Below are 23,724 nucleotides of genomic sequence, written 5' to 3'. Positions count from 1 at the left end.
TTTTACTGAGTGTACATAGAAATTGAATTTCATTCTTAATATGTTTAACAGGTTGAAAATCATAAAACAGTATTTTTAAATTCCTGTAATTTTTTTACTGTTTTAAATTACACCTACCCATTTTCGTCATAAATTCATAAAATCCTCTGTCTACTCGTAAGTGTCTTAACGAGGTCCATGATTCGCTATTTTCTTTTTATTTAAATGTATTCACTGTTTTAAATTGCACCTACTCATTTTTCTCATAAATTCATAAAATCTTGTAAAAGTCTGTACGAAATTGTATTCGCGTGTACATTTATTCTGTATCACCCTTGTGTTTATTCGAAAACCGATAGTGATTCTCCGTGATTCACCAATGTGTAGCCATGACTATTCGTTATCGACGGTACTGATTAGATTGCGGCGTTTATTGACAGCCATTAATTACATTGGAAGCAGAGGGCATCGTCAGATGCATTAACAATGTAGATTAAACGTGTTGCGATAAGGATAGGTTTTGCAAGCTGTACATGTTTTTAAATGGCGCTTAGAAGAGGTATGTATTTACAGGTATATACATACAGTAAGGAGCATAACTGATTCGCTCTGAAAATTTCATTGAAATTAGTTAATTGGTTTGCGAATTATAAACGATCAAAAGTGATAAAAATTGCAATTTTTCAAGATTTTCGGCTTTTTTACCACTTTTGATCGTTTATAATTCGTAAACCAATTAACCAATTTCAATGAAATTTTCAGAGCGTATACAATTTATACCAGTTGACAAAACGCATTTTTTAAATTTTCGTTATTGGGCCAGCTAAAAAAGTTGTAAAAATCAATTTTCAGTATTGTTTTTCACAATTCCGACCAAATGCATTTTTTCAACTTATTTATTAAACGTCATTTACGAAACTAATTCTTTCTAGCCTTACAGAGAAATTGAAGTCGTTTGGTCCATTCATATAAAAGTTATTCTGATGTAAAGTGTGTGCAATCAGTTATGCTCCTTACTGTACATGTTAACATATTAAACCTGAGAATATAGGAGAATATCCGAGAACTACTAATATCCGAGAACGATTGAAAGGAAGGTTTGAATGAAGATCGAGTTGAAGCAACAACGTCGAAAATATATTTTTTCAACACTTTCATTAAATTCTAAATTAAAGTGATTATTGCAGAATTCTTTTCTATTTCTGCCACTAACAATGTACCGTACTCACAATACATTTAATCATTATACAATACCATAATCGCCACTCTGTACATTTCGTCGTAAGTAATCAACGATATTGTTTGCAAAACTATGACATAGCCAGTAATAACGAAATATACGAAGCCGAAGCTTCCAGTACCTAGAAATTGAAATAATATTTAACTCAACGAAAATATAGTTTTCGTATTGAGGAAAACATATTTCACGTTGCGGTTTGTTATTTTTACTATTTTTTAATCTTACAGTGGCGAACGCTTCCACAGAAAGGACAACAAATCTTCCGGCTGAAAGCGTCAACTCTTTTTGCGATCTCACCAGTATTAGCAACAGTAATTGCATATCTCGATTGTTTAGCTTGTACCAATCCATATCACATACTGCTCGACGGACATCATCACTCTGGAAACATGATTTTGAAAACGTTGATTTTGGAATTTTCGAAACAATGACTTTGGAGACGTGAATAGCTTACCTTTGAAATAAGGTATTCGCCGGTGTAACAGAGAACAAATGCTTCACTATTGGCAGCCACGTAGAAAGGTAGAAATTTTAATATTATGGAAGGTCCTTCTTCTGTGCCTAAAGACTACAATATGATAATTCATATTAATCGCGATTCCGTGTATTAGATGTACAAATTAATTCGTGGCTCTTTCTTCGTTTCTTTAGAAATTCGTAACAAATGCGTGAGGTCATTTATGACAAAAATTGGAAGATAATTTGAAACAGCAACGACATTAGTAGAATTTTTAAAAATACTGTTATATTATATTGAACCTGTTAGACATATTGAGAGAGAAAATAAATTTGTATATTACTCCAGTTTGTTGGGATTCCGACGGAGAAATTTTTATTTTGCTCTTTCAAAGAAAGAGTAACTCACATTAACAAGCAAGAAGCCCAAGCAGCAGATGACCAGAATGTTTGATAAAAATTGCACCAATGCTATGTGAATAAATAGATCTCTGATACATTCTCCCAGATATATGATCTTTTGATGCTGTGCAACGAGACTTTTGAACATGGACAGTCGTTTTTCTTGCTGATGATTAGGCAGGTCGATTAGTTCTTGGCACATTATGTCTACCTGACTACCTACGTGTAACACCTACGTAAATGAAAGAATGTTCAGAATGATTTTGTCGAGACATTGCACGTCTAGTAAGTGTGAAGAACATGTTTAGAATGTAACATAATATCAAAAGAAGAAATGTAACAATATTCCCAATATATAGGATTCATTTCTCGAATCATCGTGAAATCTTCTATGAGGATTGGATAAAGAGCGAAACTTTGAAAGGATACTGAAACTATAATAACTAGAATCTCTGCGGATGTTTATGGAATTTTGAAATTTTGCAGGCAAACAAGAAAGTGGGAACAAAAAAACCTTATTTTCAGTGGTAGTAGCCTTTATAGATCTGAAATGAATAAAAATCGTATTAAATTCTGTGGAATTTTATATTCTAGAATTTTAAAAAAGAATGTATTAAAGCATAAATGCATAAAGATCCGCAGTTTAATAATAACAATAAGAACTCACTAATGCTGCGAGCAGTGCCATGAACATCCCCGCAACGAAAGCAATTAAATATTCGAGCAGAAACTGTGCAACTATAACAATTTCGTAAACTGGAGAAAACATCACTTCGAAGGGAAACCTCATTCTGAGCAACAATTTCTTTTTGCTTACAAGAAGTCCTTCGCCACTGTCGTTGGAAATGAACAAGCTACTAATTGTATAGCAAATTACCGTCATCGAGTAAGCGACTATCAACAAATTCGATATTCGTAGGGACATTAGGGCCTTGTCCACCATAAAACGTTTATTCCGACCGATTGAATCGAGATTCTTCCAATCTTCGAAAATAATCGTCAGGGCATTGAAAAACATTCTGTGTAAAGTAATTGAACAATTATTATAGTTTGCTGTAGGATTTACACTCCAAATTCACCCCTTTGCAAGTCAATTTCACCCACTAAGAATATTTAAAATTATTTATTTATTTATATTTTAAACTACATATATATTTATTTAGACATAAGAGACTCAACACTCATTTTACATATTTTAACATACTTTCAACACACATATTAAATATTCTTAGTGTGCGAAATTGATTTGCAAAAGGATGAATTTGGAGTGCAAAAGGGTGAATTTTTGAGTGCAAAACTTCTATAACAGAGGAGCAACGTGGAGCAAATAGAGGTCGTTAAGGGGGTGGACTCGCGTTTCCAGGATTGCAAGGGTACGAGATGCGCCTTCTCATTTCTCGATAATGCAAAGATGGGATTTTTCAGTATGGTGAAAAGTGCTAGATAAAAGATCAATCTAGGCCACAATCGCTCTCAAAAGTTCTATTTTACCACATAAGTCTTAATGTTAGGAATCCGCTGGTTCAAACGTTATGAGTGTTTAAAGTTCAACGATCTTGTCCGTCTTTGACAGGGAATATGGTGTTTTTCGCGCTGATTCCGAATCTGTCCATAATTTTTCTCCTAAACGCACAGTTTTTCAGAAAATTGAGTTTAAAAAAAAGACATATTTTTCAACCTTGAACAAATATTGTGATGTTATTATAAAAGATATTGAATTGTCCTTTACAGAAAAAGATTCTGTAGACTTTCCCGAACACAGTGATATCCAATATTAAGACATTATGATTGTTTAAACATGTTTAAACATGTTAAAAACTGTTAAAAACTGTACGTCTAGAAGAAAAATTAAGAACAGATTTGGAATCAGCGCGAAAAACTCTATATGAATCGTATAGTGGGAATCGAAATACTTTTTGGCTGTTACACAGTGTTGTGGTAACTATGTATATATATATATGTATATATATACCCGATATATATTTACAATGGGAGTGTATAAACATATGTACAAGAATGGCGCGGCGAGGCGAGGCGTCGTAGCCAAAGGTTGTATTGGTAACCCGGCGGTCAACTGCGGTTCGGCGGTATCCGGTTCAGCGAGATCGGTTGCGGTTCGGCGAGATCGGTTGCGGTTCGGCGAGATCGGTCGCGGTCCGGCGGTATCCGGTTCAGCGAGATCGATCGCGGTTCGGCGGTATTCGGTTCCGCGAGATCGGTCGCGGTTCGGCGGTATCCGGTTCAGCGAGATCGATCGCGGTTCGGCGGTATTCGGTTCCGCGAGATCGGTCGCGGTTCGGCGGTATCCGGTTCAGCGAGATCGGTCGTAGTTCGGCGGTATCCGATTCAGCGAGATCGGTCGTGGTCCGACGGTATCCGGTTCGGCGGTATTCGGTTCGGCGAGATCGGTCGCGGTCCGGCGGTATTCGGTTCGGCGGTATCCGATTCAGCGAGATCGGTCGCGAACCGGCGGCATTCGGTTCGGCGGTATTCGGTTCGGCGAGATCGGTCGCGGTCCGGCGGTATCCGGTTCAGCGAGATCGATCGCGGTTCGGCGGTATTCGGTTCGGCGAGATCGGTCGCCGTTCGGCGGTATTCGGTTCGATTCAGCGGGATCGGTTATTGAAGGAGTCGGGAGGTGTAAGATCGGGAGGTGCGGTGTCGTTTGCCCCCCGCTGGAAGGGATTCCTACGGTTGTTTGCCGCGTAGGCCTTGGAATCGGTAATCAGAAGTTTCGGTAAAGGAACGGAAATGGAGCGGAGAGAAGTCTCGGTATCGGTGCATTACGGTTGGCTATATGCCCCACCGGTTCGCTCGGAAACTCCGACTCCAACCCGGCTCGACTTTACATCTACGCGCTAGCCTATTTATCCTTATCCTGCTCTAGTTTTATACGCGAGAAACCGACGCGCGACGGTGTCGCGGCGGCTACCTCGCGGCCGCTTCGGTACTACCGTCGCGCGGCATGTGTGCTCGCGAGCAGGAGTGAAGTCTCGCGCCTAATTGTAAGACGTAATCGTTACAGTGTTATTAGAGCAGGCGTGGGCAATTTTGCCTCAATTGAGGCAAAACTGTGTCCCCACCGTAGCGCCCACTGTCCCCCACCAGCATCCGTCGTTACTATGTAGGAAGGACGCGTTCCGCTTGTCGCAAGCAGTGCGCAGGCCTCGTGCATCGGAGCCACGAGGAGCGCCACCGAAAGGAAGCTTGGTGGGGGGAGCAGGCGTTTGAGGGGCTCCACCCGTGCCCACGCCTGTATTAGAGGATTTAAAGAAAAACGGAGTTTCTACAAAGTTTTTACGAAGTTTTTACAACTTCATACAGTAACAGCCCTACTTTGCGTGATCGAGAAACGAGAAACGAGTCTACTCCCATTATTGTCGACAATATTATACTCGGTGCAGCAAAGAATAATTTACACGTTGGCTGCTTACCGATGGTTCCACCAAATAATCACCATTTTAACAAACGTACCGCCGTTCGATAAGATTACGCTTAGACCGTCCAACAGGTCGGTTAACTCTTCATTCTTACTGTAAGAGGCAACGTACCAAAACTGCATGGACAAGCTGGACATCATTAGGAACGAGCAAATGATCCGCTGCAGAATCCTGCGCGATGATCTCGGCTCGGCGCCGATCATGTGAAGACTGAACACGATGGCATTGGTAATGACTGTCTTGTTGTTAGACGACATCGAAAACTACTATTGTATTTTGGCTTGCGAAGGTTTCGAACTTGCTCTTGGCATAAGCTTCTCGAGCGGACTAATAGTGGATGAAAGAAACATAATTTGAATTTCTCGGAGGATGGAAGTGACATGAGATTTCATCGATCAGACTCGATCGTCTAGCATACGCTATTACCTATCATTATGTCAGGCCGGGAAAATGGGAGACTGTTATAGTCAGAGTCGACGATTATGTGTCCCCTCTGTTTCGTTTGCATTTGTGACTGTGCGTGGACAAACCTACAAATTATTTACCGCGCGGACGACGCGACGTGACTCGATACCGAAGATTCATTTACATATTCGATCAGTTCGAAAGTTCTCTGTTGCTATTAAATATTGAAAGCGTAATGACGTACGTTGGAAGATCAGTTTCACGAATGGCACTCGGCAGCTTTGCAGTTTTTTTGCGGCGGGATTTCATCGTTTCCCTTCTGTCTGGAAAAGAATAAAGTATTTTTGCGAGTTCTTTAGTGTCTGTTGACGGTTGCAGTTTACTTTTGTAAATGTTTAGTCTTACAAGGGTGGTTGTTCAAAAACCTCCTGTCCGGTTTTTGAATATCGTTACTTCATAATTCAGGGGAGTTTTAAATTTATATCCGATTCGTACCCGCGACACTGGCGAGGCAAAAACTATCTCGCGCGGCCGTTTCTTATGCCTCACCAACGATCAGCTGTACGCGTTCGACAACAAGCGACGAGGTGATCGACCGCCTATGTAAACCTCGCCGCTTCGAAAGGTTGTCGAACTCGTCATAATGTCTCGTGGGCCATCGTCGCCTGTGTTTTCCTTATAATGCTCCCGTTACCTAATTCCTTCGTTTCCCTCGCACCTCCGGTTATCAGGCCATTGCCCTCACGAACGTTGCTGCGATCCTAGACTTTTAATTTCAAAGTCCCCTCTCTCCTTATTCCTTCCGAAAACGATGGCCCAACGATGGACAAAAGAGAGCTACGACTGCTTCTCGTCTCTTATCGTATTATCGTACTATCGATTCAACGACTTCTCTGCGCTTCTTGTCACACTGACACACAGTTATTATATATATTCACTCATACATAGACACGTTCGGCTTCGATCCGCGATACTCGCACTTCATTCCGATCGTGATCATTCATTGTTCATTTCTTTTCGGTGTATATCTGCTCATTGTGTTAAATATATTCTGTTTTTGTTACTCACATATTGTCACACCGTTTCTTCTACTCCTTACCCAAGATCCATAGCTAGAATATAGAATATAGAACTGAAAACAATATTTCATACGTATTTTTTATAGCTGCCGACATTCATTTCAGGAAAATTTTTTTCTCATATTTTTATCAAGGTGTGTAGACTGTGTATACAGATTCGTTATTCAAAGTTTGAATTGCCAAAGAATTTGAATTTGAATTTCAAAGACGCACAAAATGGATTGGATCATTTTTATCGAAAGTTCTTTGATTTTGAGCGTATTCAGAGATGTCAGGCAGCCGCTGTACGTGGCGCGCTAATTTCTGCGAAGCAAGAAACTTCAAACACAGCTGCCATAGGTAAAAAATTATCGCAGCGAGTTTATGGGGTACTCAATTGAATCGGCAGAATCTCTACTACAATCTGACGTTCGGATCATGGTATTGCGATCATTTCTCGCCGAGATACAGCGAGTTAAAGGAAAAATGGAAATTGTGCATTTTTTGGGCATATTTTCAGAAACACCTGGTATATCGGAATGTTAATAAAATTGAAAAAACAAAAGGAGTGCCTTGAAGAGAAAGAAGTGCTCTTTCTATTGCTTTTTGCACAAGATTCTACGATAATTTTTTCACTTTCTGGAGCCAGTTAAAGTTAAAAAGCCCATATTTACTTCAATGTTGAATAACTCGAATAAAAAAAATCGTACAATATTCAATAACCACACAATTTACACAGGAAAGATGGCCCTTTCAAATGGTATTAACGCGATTTATCAAAAAAATTTGTTGCTCCCCGTATGACGTTCCAAAGTTGCACAAAATCTTTGTTAACCGTCAATGTTGTCTTTATCTCACTATGTATAACTTTGTAAAAAACCAACATAGCAACAATTTAAAACTAGAGCATCTGAAACTAGAGGTTTCAGGCTTTCAAACCATTGTTTAACGATATCGATACAGCAATTTTTGACGGAGTTATGATCACGTAAAGTGGGAGCAATTTTTCCCAAATGATCCCTTCTTTTGAGGAGTGTATAAAAAAATACGTGTGAAATATTTTTTTCAGTTCTATGTCATAGGAAAATTTAATTAAAATCGTCGTGTTGTCCGCAGAATAAAAACACCGGAGTCATATGAATTTCATCTTTATTCCATATAAAGAGAAACTTGTCATGTATAAATCTATTTCATACATATCGCGCTATCAACATTTTATTATGACGTGAAAAATTGAAAAAGAAGTACTTCTTTTATACTGTATCTGGAATTCTACATGTTCTAGTATGAGTTCGTAGTAGAACGATGAACGAATGAAACTGAACGTTGTACAATATAACGTTACAAGATTAAGTATCCCTCAACGAATGACAATCGTGAACGCATATTGCTCGAAATGATATATAATATATATATATATATATATATATATATATATATATATATATATACCCATGTACCGAGTAACAAACAAAATTTTCGCGTCTAATTATTACAAGTTCGATCGACTCACTCAATCTCTTCGATCAGTACGCATTCTTCACACTCCGTTCGCTATCGTCGAGATATTCGAAACGTATGTACGTCGGCGCTATCAATGGAAACAATTTACAAATCTGGAAGGCATGAGTTGGAGCACTTGCAAAGATCAATGTATACTAGGGCTGTTACTTTTCCGAAGCTTCGACTCTTCGAAGATTCGAAGGAACGAAGGGAACTTCGAAGTGTACGAAGTTGCGAACTCCTTAAACCGTATGAAGTTGTAACTTACCAGTTTCATGTTACGTCATGATTCTTGACAAATAAAAATATAAACAAAAACTGGACAGAATTTTCACAGAATATAAATACAACCAGTTATATAAAAAATATATTTATTGTACAAATAAATTGTAAACAAGATTTCACGAAAACGGAGGAACATAGGATAAAACAAAATAATAGATCTTTTAATCTTCTAATAATTTACTACGGGTTCGAAATTCGAAGCTTCGAAGCTTCGAAACTTCGATTCTCATCACCTTCAAAATCTTCGACCTTCGAAGGAAAGTAACAGCCCTAATTTATACCCTTGTGGAGATATTGAAAATTTCAAATAATCGTATCGATAAATCAACTCTAATGTACATATACACATAGACTGGCTGCGTTGAAACGTATCGGGATACGGTCGTCTCTGCTACAGGGGAACATGGTCAATTTGGCAACGCTGTATCAGTCCGACTAGAAGTTGTTCGTATACATATAGTATATGCAGTAAGAATGGCGTGAACTGCTACCTTTGGATCACTCGTGATTCGATCACATTCGTTCCCAATCACATTGATTTTTCACAGTGATTCGTGATATTCGTGATCGCTTCTGATTGACAGAGAGCATAACTGTTCTTCGCGCAAGTGACAGAGACAAACTGTATGTTTTATATTAACGATATCAAAACAAAATTGCGAGTTACATCGCACAAAGTAAAGGTATAATGGGGAACAATAACGAATAATGAATAAAGTCATTGAGAATTAGAATGCCATCACTTTTCTTTTTGTACGCGGTGTTGCCACATCATATGTTCCGGCATGTACCAGCGACGGCCGTGGATACGCGCGAACATAAAACAATTCATGTGAACGTATATTCTATTTCCACTTTGTTCTCGAGTCACCGGTACTCTTTCCTGTCAATTCTCTAAACTTCCATACATATATCAGGTGATTCCATAAATAATGCCATTGTAATCTGCAGCTTCTATTAACAAATAAAAGGAATATATTCAACAAGCTGTAACATTAATTAACTTATTGCAGCGGAATGGTCCACACAACTGAAAACCATACGTTTCTGTTTCCCTTCTGATAAAAATTTGCTAACATTCCTACGTCGTTTTTACTAGAATAAAATGTTCGTCGATCGACAGAGACACCGCTGTATATCAGGTGATTCCATAAATAATGCCATTGTAATCTGCAGCTTCGATTAACAAATAAAAGGAATATATTCAACAAGCCTTAACATATCTCACTTAATCAACTTACTGCAGGCGGGGAATGGTCCACAGAACTGAAAACCACACGTTTGTAATCGACAACTATGCATCCTCGTAGTTTCTGTTTCGCTTCAGATAAAAATTTGCTAACATTCCTATGTTGTTACTAGAATAAAATGTTCGTCGATCGACAGAGACACCGCTAATCTCTATTCCCGTTGATCAATCTGACGAAACGTAAAACCTGCGTGAACATATCCGTGAACGTCTACTTATCACACAGACTGTTACACCAGAAAACGGAACACCTACACACGGGATTATTATTCGAACGAACGTCTATCACGTGATTCGAACAGTTCTTTTGGTCTGGCAAATTTTGGCATGTTTGTTTTTCAACACCTTAAACATCGTCTATCGATTCGTTTCGACTCTAGAGTAACGCAAACATCAATTCAACACCCTCGAGTTTCGTTAATGCTCCTTTAGGGCCCGTTCAGACACGGCGGAAACCGCGCGATTTGAACCGCGTCAAAATTGACAGTCGTTCAGGATGAGGCGGTAAGTTTATTAAGTTTTCGCTCAGTACGAAGATGAAAATCGCGCGGAAACAGCGCGGATTTGATTTCCTGCGGTTCAGAGGCGGCTGCCGCGCGGTCACGTGTGAACGCATCCATTTACGCCAATGTAAATAAGGTCCGCGCGGTTTCCGTCGTGTTTGAACGGGCTCTTACAGATTGAAACTCGATTCCAACGAAGCTAGTTTCGTTAAGTATCGCAGGTGAACGTATGAGTAAATCGTCGTGAATGAACGGCATTGTTTTTGGAATTGCCTAATACGTACAACAATAATAGATAATGATAAATACACTGCGGATCTTCGTGAAACACCTGTATCGATATTAATCATAGTAATATTTTCATTTCAAACAAATTCTTTGCATACAGATCCGCAGTTTATCGAAAGTGTAACAATACACACTGTTCACATTTGCGAGTATCAACGGGAAATTAACAATACAAAGGAATAACGCGCGAGATCCGACGTTCAACCGAACGAAATGAACAAACAGAAGATTATGGTAGAATTACGGTGAAGACTGGTATGGTTGCTACAACTGTGTTAAGTTGCCTTAAAACATTCTCTAATAATACAATGTACCGTGTTACTTTGTCCACGCTCTAGAATTAATTCCTCTATTTCTCTAAACAATGTTCATTCATCACCGAGATAATTTCAACGACAGTGTGTACGTATGGTCGTATGTATGTCGCTGCGTGTATTATGTATGCTCTGTGTGTGTTAGTGTGTATGTATGTATGTTTGTGTAATTTAGATCACAAATATGGCACAGTTGAACTTATTCGACTTAACATTAGTATTTCTCTTATTGGCGAATGATTGTAATCGTAAATGATTATGACACGTAGAAGTTATCAGTTACATGTTCAATTACATTTCGTAACTTTCGCTATATACGTATGTACATAACATGCCAACGAAACCGGGTAAACAATTATGCGAATCGGGTTGCGGGATAGAGGGATGGAACCACTTCCTTTCTACAAGCCCTCGTGTGTCTTTGTGTCGGTGCAAAATGCAATCTTCTCTGCCGATTCCTCGTTTTTCGCAGACAAGTCGCAACAGAGTCGCCAGGTTAGGACTTGTGTCCCCACGCTAGCTTCCCCTTCCACCGCGACCCGGTCACGTGACGCGTTTGCGGTACCTGCAGAGGGAGAGAGAGTAACTTTTTTCCCCTTAATTCGTGCTCCTCCATTCCCTCATCTGGCGACTCTGCTCAGCAATGTACGAAAGTGTCGCATAATCTATTCGCAGACTTTTAAAAACAGCTTTTAAACATTTTATGGACACTCGATTCTTTTAAAATTCGTCCACAATTTAACCGAGCTACCGTTTTTGCAACCAATTGTACTTGGCTCTCGTAAGCAGACAGCGGATTTTCTAATATTTCTGCTAGTTTAACAAATGTTTTTAATGCAATGTAAATGGTACAGGGTGTTCCACCTAAACGTACTAGCCAAATAAAAAATTTGTTACCTGATTTCCACGAAACTGGAGCGACGTAGAAATTGATTTTCATTCTTAATATGTTTAATGGGTTCAAAATCATATAACAGTATTCTTACATTTCTTTAATGTATTTACTGTTTTAAATTACAGCTACTCATTTTTGTCATAAAATGCATAAAATCCGCTGTCTACTCGTGACTTAAAGGGGCCCATGATTTTGCTATTTTTAAAAGAAATTGATTACCAATCAATTCTTGAAAATCGTCTCCGATAATTTTTTGGGGATGTCTCTGCTAAACGGGAATCGGTTCGTTAATTTCCAAAAAAACACGGTAGAGTACATTTCCGACTTTGAGAACACGAAGCGGTTATTAAATTCGTCGTGTAATCGAATTTGTGTTGCTCGCTTCCGAAATTTCTTTGTTTATTCGAACGCGTTTAATTTTCCCACTCGATTCTACGTCGAATGGTCTCGGCGCCCTTACTTTTAAATATCTAAAGTTATTATATTGCAATTGACATCCGTTTGTTTATACAATTCGTGTTCAGACGGTGCTTTGTCCTTCGAAACAAGCCACGGCTAATCGATAGACTGTGGATTTCACGCAGTTTTAATACATATTCGAACGCACCAATGGCAATGTAATAGTAACCTCGGCGATTATGGAAATGTTGAATTTAATAAATAAAGAATTTATTGAACCACGTCATTTTCGATTATAAGGCGGAGGAAATACACAGAAAGCGATGGGAACTATTTTATTAATAGAATGTACCTCGATTGTTTCGAAATGATAAGAAATTCGAGAATTATGAATTAATACTCGGAGATCGTAATCTCCCATTACGTAAAGCTATTATTTCATTTCGAACGCACTGGCAATAATCTTGAATGGTATTAAAATCGAGCATCGCGGAAATATCCACAGTCTAATTAATTAATAAAACAGTTGCACGGATACCGTTCTAATCTCTTAGAATTGTTCCTGCATCGAACAACCTTTCTTTCCTCGGGAAAGAATTTTCCGTAACAGTTTCCTGGATGTTCTACATTATATCGGTAGCTATTGCCCGAAATCATTCGGTCTCTTGTTTGAAAAAGAACAAAGCATCTTCGTTCGATGATTGACTCTCTTGCATCGAAGGGACGTTGCACTCGTAGCTTAACACAAACATCGGTTTTATTATAGACTGCGAATGTTTATGAAAATCTCAACGTTGCACGAACGAAGAAAACAGAGGTTTACAAAATTCGACGAACTCATTCTTATAACTTGAATAGCGTCACTCCGATAATGAAATTTTATTCAACTTCAAGCAACAACGCGCATAAACATCCGCAGTTTAATTACACTGTCCAACGAATTTCAAATTTTTCTTCGCGTTCTGATAATTAATAGGTGACCTTATATTATCTTTAAACTTTCAAATTGCTTTCCCGCGCCACTTTCGGTTATTCCGAGGAGAACGTTGCATTTTCTTTTATAAATGTTCGTAAAATGTTGACTCGACTTTTTACAAATTTCCAGATCTATTCAGAAAAATAAGGCGCAGCTTAACTACACCACGCTGTACAGTGGATTTTATACCGTGTATAAGTGTATAAAAAGGATCGTGTTGCGCACTCGTTTCTCGAGATAAATCGGCAGATTCGAAATTTTCATAATTCTACCGAAAAGGCAGCCAAAATTTCTTTAATTTCACGAAAATTCTAACGATTTCCTATTGTTTATCAGAGCTGGAGAGTTGGACAGTGTGTTTCTCTGCTACAAGTGTCGGGTGTGATTAGACAAGCCCGAGTTCGTGTAATTGATGATGGGTATCGAGTAAATGTTAGAAGACGAATACAATTTTCTTTTCTTTCGAAAACTCAGCGAACAGCAACTTCCAAAAAGAGTTTAGAATAGCGTAGGCACTTTCAGGAAAACGGGTGAGAGATTGAAAGCCGCGAGAACAACGAAGATCGATCTCTACTAGTGAAGATCTATCGAGATCTTCCCTGGAGCAACGATATTCTTCGTCATTGTTCCCGCACTCGAAGAAACAACGCTCGCCGTCACGGGGCTCAAGAGATACACATTTGATCATTGCAGCGAAAGGGAACCCTTACTATTACGAAGAGTCGCGAAGTATTTTGATTCATTCATTTTTTTTTTTGTTCGTTTTTATAAAATTCAATTTGGTTTCTTATGTTACCGTCGCTCGATTTGTGCTGGAACATCTAGTTGACATTTAATTGTAATGGATTAAACTAGAAACGTTATTCGATCCTGAGGGAATCACAATACACAATTGTAGATCATGCCACAAGCAAATCAACTATTTCGTCGTACAAAGTGTTCCAGGTTCTAGTCAACTTAGTAAACTGACGATACGCGTGAACATTGCAGCGTTATTTCATGATACAGTAAATATTCTATGATCGCAAGAAGGTGTTACACGTTGGACGCAAAAAATATCCCCTTCACTGCGGGGCAACGCCGAGCAGTCTGATCCTGGGTTGGGTATATCGGTGTGAACCACTACTAATCCAATCGTAAAGACAAACAAGTTTCATTTATTGCACGAAGCGGTCTCATCGGTACGCTATTTTTTTCTACGCTCGGCTCAGAGTTGAGCAAAAATTTAATCAACGATTGACGACTAAATTTCTACTTTAGTCGTTAATTGCGATTAACGATTATTAATCGTCAATCGGATAATTGATTAATGATTAACTGCTGAAATTTGGTACAGGACTGTACAAATACTAAACCAAAAATGTAAACTGAGTTTAGGTGTATTGTCATTTGGTCTATAATACAAACTCTATTTACGTGCTTTTATGTTTAAAGTTATTATTCCTGGAAAGCTACGACCATGTTTTTGTGGAAATATATTATTATTTCTGTCAATTCTCCATCCGCTCTCTGCTCCCTCTCTCTGTCTCTCTCTCTCCCTCCTTATTACAATTTATGGATAGACCGTGAGGCGATTAACTTCAACAACTGATTAAATCATAAGAATTTTTGATGATTCCTTTTTTTAATCAACGATTGACGATTAAATCAATCGATTGAATCCATCGCCGATTTTTCGACGATTTCTTCATTTAATCAACGATTGACGATTAACTTCATCAATCGATTGAATAAATCGCCGATTTTTCGACTATTTCTTCATCCAATCAACGATTAACGATTAACTTCATCAATCGATTGAATCAGTCGTCAATTTTCCGACGATTTCTTTTTTTAATCGTACATGTTAATCAATCAATCATGAGTAAAATTTTAATCGATTAATGCCCAACTCTGGTTCGGCTCGGTCTTTGAAGCACAAAAAAATAGTGTCTCTCTACGAATTATGCAAACGAACCTCCCCGAGGCCCTTGCGTCCATCGAATATTTTCTGTACTTCTTCTGAATCCGCTCGTGAACATAAAAGTCAAACGGCAATCTAATTTTCATGATAAAAGTTACGAATACAATGAGTACAATGACAGACACACCGTCTACACTCAAATATGAAGCGTTCAAATGGTCTTTGTATTTTTCCGTCGCATAAGCGACGTAAGATAATAATTGCAAATAATTTGTAATTGTACAAATTCTTTCTCTCGCATTTTGATTTCAGCTACACAAAAATTTGGCTGTCAGCATCCGGCTCACCTTGCACACTGTCATCGTGTACAGAAATCGCGTGATTGTTCGATAAGAATCATGCTTGATCCTAACAAATATTACTAGACAGCGGATCTTTATGTAAAATAAAAACTTTCTACCTCAATTGAAAGAAACTGGAGTGAAATAGAAATTGATTTTCTTTCTTAATATGTTTGATAGGTTGAGAATAATATAACAGAATTTTTAAGTTCATCTAATGTTTTTAATACTTTAAATTACACCTGCCCATTTTCGTAATAAATGCATAAAATCCGCTGTCTAATTGTTACGATCCTATGTTACCAATTTATGGCAGCTCAGCTGATTATTGGCGACACTTTATTTTGTAGCAATTCCAGTTATGAAATATACGATGATGTCATGAACAGATGCTATCTAGACTCATCTAGGTAAACTATAAACATTAAAACAGAATTAAATAACAAAATGAATAGAAATCAAAAGTACTGATAAATTGTAACACAAAACGATTGCCTGTTGCATTAGGAAATAATGTAGAAGCTGGTTCGTTTGCAAAGACCTTCGTTAAACAATGAATCTTGTCTGAGCAAACTTTTTATTATTCTCCCTGTTCTTTTAATAAATCAACGATAACGTTTAAATTTATATGAAACAGCAGAAAACTGATTTGAGCAAGGTATCATTGAGAAACGAAGATGTTCAAATGAATAAAAAAGCTCACCTCACTACCGAGTTTGCTCCCATAATTTCCCCCAGAGATTCCTCTAACGTTCTTACGCATTAAAATGGCTTACAAGCTACATTTAATTATCAAATAATTGCTTTTCGTTGACCGTTTAAAATTGTACCTAATATCTCTATAAATAATGTTGAACCGATTAGCTCGCTAATTAAGATGTATGTATAATATATTACATATTCGCCTATGTTCTTTTTCTCTGTTATCTTTAATGATAAAATATGTAATATTTTTGTTTTGTTTGTTTGTTTCACGTTAACAGCGTACACCCACGTACATGTTTTTGTATTATTCACGTGCGCTTGTACATGAGCGTGTCGCGCTCGCGACTCGAGAACGAGATGACGCGTCGAGAGTAGACTTTTCTCTTTTATGTCTTTTGTTCATGTGTTTCGCTTATGTTAGCAGTACGATAGGCCATTCGACACGGATCGTTACTCCTTCCACATTCTCCTATTTCTCGATTCAATTCAGGAAGATACGTTCGAAACCAAGAATACGTTTAATCTTCTGCGACGATCACGCGCCGCACACTCGGGTATTTGGTCAGTGTAATTTGAAATTTTTAATTTGTTCAAAGTGACTGCATGTACCTGGATGTATATGCGAGTAATCTACAATAATATTTTGCCATAAACAATACTATTTAGTAGCAAATAGATACTTGAAAGTAGCCAATTCTCGTGACCAAGAGACGTGTCGGAAAACTTGCGTTGAAGAAGTGATTTTTTGACAAGTTTAGCGTTTACAATGGCGATAAAAACATTGTAATATAAACTAGGGCTGTAACTTTCCTTCGAAGGTCGAAGAATACGTGAGTTTTGTCAAGCGCCAAGCCTGTCTTGCCTTTCTGTTCATTTAGTCCGCGATATCCGATTTCACCGAATTTAATAACTCATTAAAGTTTTGTTTGCAAATTATTATTTTTTAAGTACCGAAATTTATTAATAGAATGCAATCTTTTAAATTCAATCGAATTACGAAAAGTCCAAACGGAAAGTTCAGTGTCAGTCACCGGTGACTGAAAGTTAATATTTTTATTTATCAAAAATCGTGACATGGTATGAAACTCATATGAGTTACAACTTCATACGTTTCGAAGACTTTGAAATTTCGAGCACTTGGAAGACTTCGAAGCTTCGAAGTTCCCTTCGTTCCTTCGAATCCTTCGAAGTCTTCAAAGCTTCGGAAAAGTTACAGCCCTAATATAAACAGAGTAATATTGCGGCGTTTTTTATACGATTCGGTGGTTTTGATAGAATGAATAATCGAAAGTAATATATTTTTATTCGGAAAATTAATATATATCTTTTTCTCCGCATAACTCCTCTTTAATAACGTTTGCAATAGTTTTGACGCGCTAAACTGTCCAAACACCCCACTGTGCGCCGCTCGAAAAAATCTGTGATTATGGTCTTCCATCCGATCGTTCTGTACTTCATCTTAGAACGTCCCCACGCGTTGCATTAGCATTGGCAAGAATGTATCGAGCCAACCATTCGAGTAGATTGAACAGCAAACGTTTGAGAAATCAACTAAGTTGTCGCCTAAATCTCGTCAACTACCGTTTATTTGATTTCCCTACTGTGACGATATTGTAAAAACGAGCCACAGTTTCCCCGATAGATGTTGGTCTTTCCGCGAAGACGCGCTTCTCAAAACAGACTCGGAAAACTCGCTAATCGAAAGCAACGAATTGAATCAACTAAAGTCGATAATCTTATTCTAGAAACAATAACCGACAAAATAGCGAACTACAAAAGCAACGATTCAGAGAAAGATATTCTAACATTCACTTCCAGGTGGATTCGTCATCCTCGCATGGTGAAATGGCAAGATATCGAATAAAACAATTGAAAAATGAGATCATTAAATGATTGTTACGAATGCACTCGACATGGTCAGGTGGCGCAGGTACTGTAAACGTCGATCATACCGTAGAAATAAACGAGACATTGTCTACGACATAGTCTTCACCGGAACACCGAGAAACCTAAAATCGCATTCTCCGCTTTTCCATTCGGTCGCGTTTTTTCCACGAATATTTCGATAAAAAATATTCATCACGATTTTATCTAATCGAGTTAATCATTTTTTGGAAGCAATTCGTTATCTTAGATTGATCTCGCGAAACGTCAGCTCTCTGACGCATCCGCGGAATGTCAATATTTTAACGTTGTTCTTTGTTTCTTTTGCAAATGCATGATATATCAAATATAAGAGATGATTAAACATTGATGAAATAGAAATGTGTTGTCATTGAATTAGATTTATTCCAAGATCGATCGAAATCGTCTTTGCAACGAGAGACTTGTTTTGTCATTTATCGCGCTCCCCACGGTTCGATCAGAATACTGACAGTGTTAGCAATTCAATAGAAATTGTATCAAATGAATGTACACATATCGTTTATACATATCGTCCGATTGTATCTTAATCCCATAAACCTATTTTGTACATACCTCGTTCAGTACTCCTTAAAACAGAAAAAGAAACGAACAACTTCTACAGAAGTAATACTCCAAAAGTCTATAGGTCACGCCATTGGTAAAACCGGCAACATAATCGACATACTGAATATCTTATCTACATGCCACTAGTCAACTGAACGTTAAGTGCTTCTTTGGATTTACTTTCACAATGAGTTCGTCGAATCACTGTATTTTCCAATAGCGATACGCTGTAGCGTAAATTTATACCTATTACTGCGGTATTTTTTCCCAGATTCAAATACGTCGAAATAAATATTTTGTAAAACTGATATTTTTATAATCCTAGGATTTCAAAAAACATTCTTCAGAAAAGGTGAAGATACAATAATATGTACAAAATGTTATCGATTTTATTTTTTGATATTTCCTCATGTTATATTAGGCTTCGAGGGCCGCCAATTTTGTTTTGTATTCAGAACACATAATTCTTCCATAAAACGCTTACACATATTATTTCATGATAAATTAGGAATGACATTCAAACAAAGTACGATCGAAGCATGACACCGCAGTAATCGGTACAGTGTTACCCTAGCGAAACAAACTTCCGAAGCGGATCAACCGAATTCATTTTGATTAGGCGTGCGCGGGTACTCGAACCTCGGGATTCCGAAGATTTGCAGCGTTCGAGTACTCGAAAAGTTGAAATGCAAAATTCGATTCGGAGCGTAGACAGCGGATCTTTATGTAAAATAAAAATGTTTTATCTGAATTGCAACATACTGGAATGAAATAGATAATTATTTTCTTCCTTAACCCTTAGCACTCGAGTGGCGACTCTGAGGCGCCATTAAAAGTTACTGTACCATTATTGAAAATATTATTTACATTATTAGATATGTAGGTATCTAATCAATTACTGAACATTTAATTATTCCATAAAGTGTAATATCAATTTCATATCCACCAAATTTAAAATCTCATAAAAAATGGCAATATTTTAGGTCGAAAGAAATGTTTAGTTTGCGAGTTAAAATAGCTCCGAGTGCAAAGGGTTAATATGTTTAATAAATTGAAAATGATATAACAATATGATTAAATTCTTCTAATGTTTTCACTGTTTCACAAATGTCATAGATGCATAAAGATCCGCAGTCTAGTGATTACAAATTTTTGGGATCTTCGAAACTCACTCCACTTGGTTTTAACTTTTCGGGTACCGGAACATTGCAAGCTTTTGCCCAAAATTTCAGGTAGCCGCACACCCTTAGCTTTCACTGTTGAATTTGCTCACTTTGGAAGCGAGTTGATTTTCGAATGCACGCGCAGCAACGAGAATGGAAAACATCCGTTTCTGGCAGTTGATTAGTGTCCCTTGACGAGTATCGAACTTCGTTTTATCAGAAAATACAGTAACATCTATACACGTTACAATACACGTTCGTCGTCAAATGGAGTGTGAAAGTATATTGTGCAATGAACTACCTAAGACTTCTGACCGCTCTATCGCTAGCCCCAAAAACATACTGGTGTACACGATCTAATCCTGCATAATGAAATCCAAGTCGACACGCGGAAATCGATTTCCATCCCGAGTCCGTAAAAATTGCGACTCGATCGAAACTCGCAACAAAGTCCCATTGAACACCCTCGATAGCTGCGCGCAACGAAATACGTAGAAACCCGTTTCATTAATGATTCATCGGGGATGTACATCCAAAGCGAGGAAGTGTAAATTCACCTTAAACTTGATGTGATCGGCGAACAAACTGATAAGGTAATTTTTCTGGTGAAAAACGAATTGAACGTCTGGAATCGAGGTTCTCGTGTGCATCCTTGTTCTCGAAAAGTCGTATTTCAAGTTAAACAATAAGTTCGATATCGATTACCGATTGTTTGCAATGGTGGTTGGTATTTTAGCTATCATTTGATACAAAACAATAAGCGAAAGCGTAACGAAACCATTGGGAACAACGTGTTTAATTAAATACGATTTTCTTGATAACGAAGCTCCATGAGAAATGTTGTACAGCTTCAATTTGTTTTTCAGAGATGCGGTATGGTAATTACTAATATTTAACACGTTGACTACGACGATTTTAATCATTCAGAAACGAAACATAAGGATTCTATTGGGTCCTAAATAAAGAAAAAATAACATTATACTTTTTTATCCTGTTTACTGTGTTAAATCGTAGACAACGTAGTATGCCGTGAATGCATAAAGTCCGCAGTCTGTTTGTCGTTCTGTTGTTTTTAGTTCGAACGAGGGTTGAAGTGTCCTCGCAAAAATAAAGACTGGAATGAAACTCCGATTATGCGAACAGCACCATCTGTATATGCTCTGGAAACGCTTTTTCGATGGTGTGGAACAAAGATTGAAAGTTATGTGAATGTTAGTTCGTTAGGATTAGATGTTTGTTAATACACTTGCTGGCGGAAGTTAACAAATACTGTGTTTATGTACGTCACTTTTTGTTGGAGCATTTACTTCGTAAATCACACGCAATGAATTCGAAACACTCAATTCGTTGTTTTAACTTTTGCCGTCAAGTGTACGATTGCCTAAGAAGTTCGTATAATCGAGGTCCGATCAACGAAGTTAAACTTGGAAAGTTAGAATATTTAATTGAAGCCGACGTGAACGTGTTAAATATCTGTAACTATGAATACAGTTAAGACGTGGACAGGATGAAGAATATTTTCGTCAAACATATGTACTGCTAATTACAAAGTGACCTAAATTATGTAAATGATACAATCGATACTCTGTAGAGGCTTGCTCAAAGTCAAATGTTTTTTAAGTAAACTTTGCGAAAACAGATAAAACAGACAGATCGTTCGAATCATCACGACCAAAATTAATGTAACACGTTAATTAGCCTCTTGATGCCTTCTGTAACATAACTGCGGCACACCAAATGCAGCAGTGCCGCCATAAATGACCGACTACCAAACTAGGTAGCGTTCTATAAAGTTCAAGTATGTTTCCAGCGAGATAACGATCGACCCATGGTCAGCTAGCAAGGCAAAATCTTGGTCAATTACTACTCTGCCTGCATCGTATTGAGAAATTTGCATTTCAATCCGCGATCTTGAGTGGTCTCCGATTAACCGAAGCGAGAAGTAGCAACTTCGCAATCGCTAGATTGAGGAAAACATTTGAAAAATTCAACAGAATCCAACGAGGCTACTCGATCGTTCCGACTTCAGAGTTCAGGCACCAAGAGTTGCGACTTGGCGACTCGGGTCACTTGGTAAGTTAGCGAATTCGAATTAGTACAAAAGAGAGATGAAAGTCGAAGCGGTTGGCCGACTGATGGCAAGGATGGAAAAGATAGTAGACAGGACACGTGACAGAGAAACGGCGTGAATACAGATTCCCGCCCCTCGGGTCCAGGCAAGATCGTTTTCTCGACTTGGCACTGAAGGGAGCTACTTAGCAAGAAGGGACGACCTCAGCCCGGTCATTGACGGGTCGCATCAAAATAGGCCGAGATTTGTCCTCAGGAACTCCTTGATGGGGATATAATATTGGTTCCTTAAGGCCACCATTTCTGGCGTCTTGCGTAGGCTGTTGAAAAGCATCGTGTCTGTTTCGAACACCAGAACGATCACAATGAACAGAACCGTGACCGTGAGCACAAACGCCGGTATGAACAGCTTCACTATTCGCAGACTTTTGTGCCTGGACTTGTCCAACCGGCGACCGAACTGCGATTGATGATGCAGGTGTTGCTGGGTGCAGGATTTTGGGTTTTGAAGCATCTTCGGTGCAGGTGTCACCGAACGACTATGCGTTTTCCCAGACGGGTCCAGAAGCTGGCTGTCGGACATGGAATGGTCGAACGAATCCCTGAAGTAGTAGTCGTTCATGTCCCCTTCGTGTTGACCGACTGAAACAGAAATAAACTGGTGTTTTCACTGACAGGTCTTCCACGGTCCAAGTAGATTTTCGCTTTTCTTTTCCGTGTCGTAGACAATGCCGAGATATGCCACTCTACACACACGATGCGGATTTGGGTTGTATGAATGAAACGTGAACACGGGGTATACGCCGGACAAGGGAAGCAAAACTGACCTTGAGCCCAATTAAAGCGGATCGTTTGATAGATTGCTACCAGAGAATTCTCCGTCGTGTTTCATGGCCAGTACGGCTGCTACGAAGATCGTTCGGATCAGATCTCGTTCATTTTGCCCTATTTTTGGGTATCGAGTCCAAGGGTGGAAAGGTCGAGGGCGCTGCAGCTGCCGAAATCTGTACTACACTTTTTCCAATTGGACATTTTTCTTTCAAGAAGTGCGGGACGACGCGACGGAATAATTGGACAAGACATAAATCGAAAGTATTACATGTTCTCCACACTAGAAAAAGTTCCTTTGGCTAGTTCTTGTCGAGGTTTCACGGAGACAAATGTGTTCTGAATGTAAGAGATGTTGACGAATACTGTAACTCATGGTACAACAGTAAAAGTGTGATTTCATGTGAAGAAAGTCTTTCTTGCGTCTTTCTAAAGAAATATACTTTCTAAGACCCTTTCTGCGAGGACGAAGGGTGGAAACTCGGCAAACATCTTCAGAAAACATTTTCAGTTTGCAGACTATTGAACGGGTCATCGCTGTTTAATTTGGCTCAAGGGCACTTTTGACACCCTTATTCGGCTCTTTGGAATATAGATTTTCTGTTATACCAGCCGAGCCACGAGAAACAGAATACCTAAACACTTCCGTTTCGTCTAACATTGGAAGACAATGTCAAGGGCTAACGAAAAGGTCACGCGTGTCACTTTGCAAAATACGAGCACAGAAACGCGGGGCGTAAGTGACACGAAACGTGCTTGCACGTAATTTTATGAATCTCATTACTTCCCGAAACTGTGACGAATTAAATTATCGATAGTCTACTGGACTTTTGCAACACACGATTATCCACTA

At 38.5% G+C, this 23,724-nt stretch overlaps 2 protein-coding genes and 1 long non-coding RNA gene across 6 annotated transcripts in view; 1 reads left to right on the top strand and 2 right to left on the bottom strand.

The window, feature by feature from the left end:
- Positions 1-23,724, top strand: part of LOC143210006 (uncharacterized) — a 64,486-nt gene that overhangs the window by 3,883 nt on the left and 36,879 nt on the right. The gene's annotated exons all lie outside the window — the stretch shown is intronic.
- On the bottom strand, positions 730-14,307 carry LOC143210003 (odorant receptor 4-like). The gene is made up of 6 exons (XM_076426416.1): positions 5,512-14,307; positions 2,745-3,096; positions 2,085-2,309; positions 1,674-1,787; positions 1,445-1,600; positions 730-1,340 (listed from the first exon to the last, which is right to left on the bottom strand). The coding sequence occupies exons 1-6, from the start codon at positions 5,772-5,774 to the stop codon at positions 1,290-1,292; spliced, it is 1,161 nt and encodes a 386-aa protein (XP_076282531.1). The 5' UTR covers positions 5,775-14,307; the 3' UTR covers positions 730-1,289.
- Frmd5 (FERM domain containing) overlaps positions 17,697-23,724 on the bottom strand; it is a 39,081-nt gene continuing 33,053 nt past the window's right edge. For 3 of the 4 annotated variants that reach the window (XM_076426405.1, XM_076426406.1, XM_076426407.1), the window contains one exon: positions 17,697-22,685. In XM_076426405.1, the coding sequence (XP_076282520.1) occupies positions 22,273-22,685 (413 nt within the window). In that variant the 3' untranslated portion in view covers positions 17,697-22,272. The remainder of the gene's footprint in view (positions 22,686-23,724) is intronic. The other variant, XR_013009172.1, reaches the window with a different exon arrangement.

This window comes from Lasioglossum baleicum, chromosome 6 (genome assembly GCF_051020765.1).
Source record: "Lasioglossum baleicum chromosome 6, iyLasBale1, whole genome shotgun sequence".
Lineage (NCBI taxonomy): Eukaryota > Metazoa > Arthropoda > Insecta > Hymenoptera > Halictidae > Lasioglossum > Lasioglossum baleicum.
Note: the sequence above shows the minus strand (reverse complement) of the source record. Positions and strands in the feature narration are given on the sequence as shown.

What these genes read in the sequence shown, in the direction of transcription:
- LOC143210003 (XM_076426416.1), bottom strand. Translation starts at nt 5,774, where the DNA reads ATGTCGTCTAACAACAAGACAGTCATTACCAATGCCATCGTGTTCAGT. An exon ending in TGGGCTTCTTGCTTGTTAAT is followed by an intron (nt 1,788 to 2,084) that starts GTGAGTTACTCT and finishes ATCATATTGTAG; the next exon opens with TCTTTAGGCACAGAAGAAGG. An exon ending in CTGTGGAAGCGTTCGCCACT is followed by an intron (nt 1,341 to 1,444) that starts GTAAGATTAAAA and finishes TTCAATTTCTAG; the next exon opens with GTACTGGAAGCTTCGGCTTC.